Below are 6,401 nucleotides of genomic sequence, written 5' to 3' on the forward strand. Positions count from 1 at the left end.
ATGCAATGCTTAGTATCGTCACCATCTAATGGGAACTTCAAGAAAATTGATTTCACAGGTAGTGGTTGATTGTTATTTTTGTTGAAATACGTCCTTACCAAAATTTCTGTGATCAAAAATGTATACGATGGAAGATTTTGTGTTGGACGGACGGACCAGTGCAGGAGTCGCAGATTTTAAAAATGCTATATGTTCATATGTATCCTTGCTTACTGGAGATTTATAGCATCCACAGCCCATCAGGAGAAAACAAGAGCTTATCAGCAATGAATAATTCGGACTCAACATATCATACTGAAAAAAGCAAGCAAACTTTTCTGGATGGACGTGAATGAATGGTGGCGATCCGTGTGCTAAAACGACAGCAAGCATTGAAGGGCCGCAATATGCAGCAAACTACTGCCCAGCCCGTTCCGCCCAACAATTATCCACAAATCGTTTTTCTACAAGCTAGGAATGTGCCGGAAATACGTCAGGCGCTTTCTACGCCAGTCATCTCCTCACTGGCGCAAAACGAGTCGTCCAGTTGGCAGAACGGGCTGATCGTTCGTGTACACCGTGTTTGGTTTTCCATTCCACGTTTTTCCTGGAAATAGTGTTTGTTTCTCTTATTTTTATGTGAACTCAATTTCGTATGACGTAGAAGAGTGGGCGGCGTTTTGTCGCTTTCGCCAGTATTGATTGTTTTCATGGATACGGAATAGATTATCGGCTGGGTTGGAAGGAGGAACGCGGCTTCAACGTGAACCTTTCGGTTGTTTCGATTGGAATAATCTAGTTGTTCTTGCCCGGATTTAGAGCAGTTGATTTCTTGTTTTGGACGACTTCTTTATCTAGATCTTTCTACGGATTATTATCCTTATATCATCTCCTTTTTAAGAGCAGAGCTTTTAAGAAATTAAAATCACTTCTTAAAAGTTGTCTTGTTGCATTGCACTTTGTCTCTGTAATTTTCACTAGGTTTAGTCACTTTTTTTGCTCATCCCGAAGCTTCCGTCTTTTATGGTTTCTCATCGTAACGTTTTCACGGATATCCCAGTTTCTTTCGGTGTTTCCATACTCGTTAATATAGCTTCATGCAGAATGTCTAGGTTGTCGTCTCAAACAAATCTATAACTTCTTTGTGATGACTGTGGACGACACTGTTCTCAGCAAAGTGATCAAGTATGGGAAATTAATCAAGAAAAAAGAGAAGGTATTTTATTAGCCGTCGTAAAACATGCTTATTTTTTGTTTGTCTGTTATTTTTCTATGTTATTCCTTTAATATTTAGGTCGCTCATGCTTTGAGCCGGTTGAATAACATCGAAATGACTTTGGAAATATTGTCGGCCACAAATATCGGTCGTTATGTGAACAGGTGCGTTGATTTTGAGTCATAACTTGTTCGAAACTCTTCAATAACTATGAATTTCATCAGTGTATAGTACAATTTCTCTTTCTGGAAGTTCTTATGCCTATTTTTGTAAGAAGTAAATATTCACTCAGTTTTCCTCGTAGTGACAGAATCTTTCGCAGTTCTGGCTAATTTCTGTCGTTTTATTAGGAATACCTAGAGGCTCATTTAAGGATTTCCGATTTACTGAGGTTTCTGTCTCTCTGGATTCTGGATTTTTGTATGCTTTATCTTTCTTGTTCTGGAAATGTGAATGGAACTCAAGGAATGCTGGTGCTCACGGACAAACGTTAGTGATCAGCATCGAAAAAGATCACAATGATGGGGTCAAAATAGGCATCCATAATGATCAGCATCCATAGATATCCATCTTTGAACTTGTTTTGTTTTGCATTTAAAGGACCGCTACTGACTGTCCTATAATTCTGAAACAAGAACCTATTCTCTACTTGTGCCGAGAATCCAATATCGAAAATTTCCTGTCAAGCGGACTTTATTGATTTTATTTGGAATACCTAGAGGCTCATTTAAGGATTTCTATTGATTTTATTAGGAATACCTAGAGGTTCATTTAAGGATTTCCGATTTACTGAGGTTTCTGTCTCTCTGGATGAATGTTTCATTTGTATTTATATTCGTCTTTCATCGCAAATTCATATAGGAAAGAAAACGCAATCACTTTTCTTCTTTGCTTAATTCACGTCACATCACTTTTAATTTAAAGGCGTTCAGACTCATTTGACGGGTCTAATATCTTAGCTTCACAATTTAGACTTTGTCACGACTCGGAATATGGTCGCGATGCCTCCAGAATCATTGAAAAGTGGAAGGAAGTTGCACGCCAAAGTGGTGTTCGAGGTGGTGATGAGGATCGAAGTTCGGAAGACGGCGATGCTTGTGAACGTGATCAGTCGCCGGTTGCTGCTGGTGTGTCCGACGACGTCGAAGAAGAATCGCATTCCAGAAGCTATAACAGTGGTCGTAGTCGCAGTCGACATGATTCTGGACATGAGGACGGTTATAGAAACGACGACACCTACGAGCATGTTTCCACGAAACATCGACGTAAACGTGACGAGGATAGCGAGAGTTATCACGACGACTATAGGAAGGAAGAAGGAGATCTGAAAAGACGTCGTTCCGATGGAAAACGCCTCCAAGATCAGTCACGCAGTCGCAGTGAACGATATGATGATGACGGTTTGTTAATCAAGAATATTACTTGTAGAATAATGTGAATGCGCTGACCTTCAACTTCAGATTCGGATGATGGATATCGTTATCCTTCGGCGAAGCGCAGTCGCAATGTGGAGCATACGAGGGATGAAGAGGAACATAGTAGTGACAATAGTGACCATTCCCTGAACAGGTTTGTTCAGCTTCTCATTTAAAATTTGTACTTTGTAGATGTTTATTTTCTAATTTATTATATACTATTTTTAGAAACTATGATAGTGATGAGTATCGAGATGTTACCAGTCCCAAGTCGTTTGCATCGTCGTCTAAGCAGAGGTGTTATTTTTCAATGGGAGATTGCGCTATTTAACCTCTACTTTATTACGAATATTTTCTTCCTGAATAGAATATAGTATTACTTGTACGGAAACTGGAATTCCCTCCAGCGATTGGACTTATCACACTCATGGACTTCAAAACCATGCATACAAGTGTTAAAATCCTTCTATAGTCTGAAATTCTTCGATGATTTGAGAGTGACTAAAGAGGACGTATGAGTGGCGCATCAGCGAGCACTGCTCCCTGCAGAGGTCGGGTTTGGTCTCAGGTTTGTACTCGGGGTCAAATCCTCGAATATATGAGATCTTGCTTAAATTGTCCGATTTGTTAGGCAATTCTATTTCAGGAGAAAACAATTTTCATGCTTTATTGTCCTGAACACTTCTACTTTACTTAATAATTATATTTGCCTCAGGCAGTCATCTTCTCATGGCAGTTTCTCCAAGAAGAGGGACCATCCGTCAGAGGAGTCTGAGCTAACGCAGCATGCGTCTTCGTCCAAAATGTCGTCAAAAACTACACCAAGCAAGGTTAGAATATTTGTTTCTTAGATTTTTTGATGTTATTATTTGTTTAGAAAGTGGTTACTGAGTTCGACATGATGCTGCAAAGTGCAGATTCTGGTCAGCCGAAACATAAAAAGCAGCGTGAACCTCACTGGAAGTGGAGTGACATGCCTGTGGTAGGTTATTCTGCACATCCCTTTTCACCTTTGAATCCCCACGAAAAGTAGGATTATCGGGGATTTCTTTATAATTTAGATTTTTAATAAAAATTTCAATCGATTCGCTATCGGTGCCTTGATAAGGGCAGATGGGCATAGGGCGTCGATGCGTCGTAGTGATCGTAACTTTTCAACCTGTATGTAAGACAGTAAACTGTAAGGACTGGAATGTGCATCTGTAGGCCTATGTTACCAGTATAACAATGAAGGACTTTTTATGTGAAAAAAAAACAAACATTTAGATTTTCTGTTTCAGTTGAGCAATTATCAGCCATTTCCGCAAGCACCGCGAGCGTCGAAAGATGCAGCGCTACCTCTTGGTATATTACTCCTTACTCAATCTTACTCAGATCACATTGCATCAGAGATAGCAAGTATATTTAGCTGACGATTTCAACCCAGAAAACATGTTCAAACCTCGAAACGAACGTGGTAAAGTTTTTGCTGGCCGTAGAAAAAATACAGCAATGAATGTGTCTTCGTTGTTCAACATTTGTATCCGAGTTCTTTGCAACAATATTGGAGGTGCGTCTTTACAGGCTTTAAAGTGTTTACTTACCTGTAATTAAAGGAAGTTTTTTTTAGTACTATTATATGCGGAATATATTCCTTATGACGTGCTAAAACCGGTCTTTGAAAGGTGTACTGTCGAAGAGCTGGCAAGTATCGAAGCGAAACATCCGGTGAGAATATTTGATTATTTAAAAAATTGCAAAGGCTCATAACTATATCATTTCTGACCTCTGAGACTGTGATGTTCCTTGAGATCCATCTTTTAAAAAGATGAAAAAAAAACCTCTCCTAACTCAAATCCTCTTTTCATATTAAAACGTACCGCGAAAGAACTTAAGGCTAAATTCGCTACTAATTATGGATGTAGATGTGTTTATGGAGGTGTTACACTGTTCTTGTGAAAGAAATGAATGCAATGACATACAATATGTAATCGGATGTTATTCAATAAATAAAAGCAACCACTATCTTCTACATATAAAATTTGCAGAATATTTTATCGAATTTGTCATTGTGAATTCCTTATCCTATTTTTTGTTATTTTCACTGTCCCCTCTTTCATTTTTGTTTGTTAGTAAATTCAACATCTTAAATCTAGTATCTATCATTTCTCTTGTTAGTACCTCGAAGACGATTCTGATGAGCTGTGGCAGCGATTTGTGTCGAAGAAGTATCCGGGGGAGGAGCCAGATTCTGATACTTCGTGGAAGGACTTATATTACTCACTTGAGAAGGAAAAAGAAGACAAACTGAAGCGACTAAGCCAACGTATCGGGAAGATCCATCAGGCCGATTCAGGAAAAGGACAACGAAAGGTTCTTTTTTTTCTGAGTCTCATTTTCTATGTCTTATAGGGATTGAAATAACGAGATTCCAGACAATGCTGGCAGACGCAACTGCTCCTTCTTATGTGAGACGTCGTCAGATGCAGCACGGAATTGCTCACGCCTCTCGTCCATTGCCGAGCGCCATAGAAGTATCGAGTGCTCGTAGGAAAATTTTTGAGACAGGAGGTTCTTGTAGATTAAAGCCTTTGTGGTCTGTCACCGATATTTTATTTATTTATTTATTTTTTCTTCAGGTTCTAAAGCCGCTTTGGCTGCTATTCCTTCGGCTGTCGTGAATCGTAACTCAACGGTTGGTGCGAAAACCGATCGTAACGCAAAGAAAGCACCTGCGAAAAAGGGTGCACTTATGATTAAAACCATGAAAATGCTCAACATGAAGCGTAAGTAGGTTGACAGATTTCGAAGAACTGGTTAGTTACGTTATTGTGTATTATTCCGTTTCTGTTGCTTATGAGAACTTCTATACTGTGCAAGTGTCACTAAAGACTCCTTGAAGCTAGTTACCTATTAACAATCCAAGGAAACTGTAACTGTGAGCGCTGGTAGAATCGTTTAGTAGAATTTTCATCGTTTAACTATTCACCACTCACTCATTTACTCGTAACACCTCACATCTTTATCTAGTCTAATCGTGTGATTTTTTTTCTCTTAAAGTTTGCTTTTTGGAGTTATAGAGACCAGTTCTTCGACTGTCGCTGCTGAGCAGAAGCTTGTATTTTTTTTAGTATCCTTTAATGTTCTCAACTGTGTTGTTTTACTGCTAAGCAACTTAAATAAGTTACTTTTTAAACTTTGTTCGATTCTTTGACAGAGTTTTTGAAGTTTGATTGGAAGCAGAAAAACATCACCTTGTAAAATACTAATCTTTCCGGCAATTTGCTTCGAGTGTGTAGTAGTTTTATGAAGTATTCTAGTGTAGCGTTCTTACCCTTCTTCGTTCGTACCACAGATTTCTGGAAGGATTTGGGCAAATTTTGAAAATCCGTATTTGAAGTTAAAGTGAAGTTTGAAGGTATAGCTGGATTCTTGGATAGCTTTTTAAATGACAAAGATGTTCTAATGTGACAGAACTTGAACCAAGTATGTGAAGAGTTGATTAAGTTTGCCAACGTCGGAGTTTGCGGGATATACTTACGTGTTCTTGTTTTTACTCTACGTTTTTTTCTTCCCAGTCTTATTAGTTCGATTTTGTAGGCGTTTTTTTTTTTCGTTGTTGCACATCCAATAGGTTTTTTTGTATTTTTATTTGTAGAAAACTCGTTACTAGTTTGTTTGTTGTAATGAGTTGCGGGCGCTTGTCTATGTCTAGTTCTATTACGGGAACAGGGAAGTTCTAGGAGACGTGTCTTCAATTTGTTTGAAGTACCCAACAACATTAACATTGCTCATAGTCCTCATTTTCCTCT

At 38.7% G+C, this 6,401-nt stretch overlaps 1 protein-coding gene across 2 annotated transcripts; it reads left to right on the forward strand.

Moving 5' to 3' along the window:
- Window positions 1–5,383, forward strand: RB195_021190 (uncharacterized protein; the record flags this gene model as incomplete). Of its 2 annotated transcripts, XM_064207803.1 has the most annotated exons (14): window positions 1–58; window positions 1,092–1,195; window positions 1,274–1,359; window positions 2,168–2,595; window positions 2,656–2,764; window positions 2,839–2,907; window positions 3,326–3,440; window positions 3,488–3,592; window positions 3,891–3,954; window positions 4,019–4,159; window positions 4,220–4,317; window positions 4,768–4,962; window positions 5,025–5,160; window positions 5,229–5,383. In XM_064207803.1, 14 exons carry the CDS (start codon window positions 1–3, stop codon window positions 5,381–5,383), a joined length of 1,863 nt encoding a protein of 620 aa, XP_064063684.1. The 2 variants fall into 2 exon arrangements, with proteins under 2 accessions (XP_064063684.1, XP_013307219.2); XM_013451765.2 differs by lacking the exon at window positions 1–58 and having other exon boundaries at window positions 1,127–1,195.
- Between the last annotated feature and the right edge of the window lie 1,018 nt (window positions 5,384–6,401).

This window comes from Necator americanus, chromosome X (assembly GCF_031761385.1).
Source record: "Necator americanus strain Aroian chromosome X, whole genome shotgun sequence".
In the NCBI taxonomy this organism is placed as follows: Eukaryota; Metazoa; Nematoda; class Chromadorea; order Rhabditida; family Ancylostomatidae; genus Necator; species Necator americanus.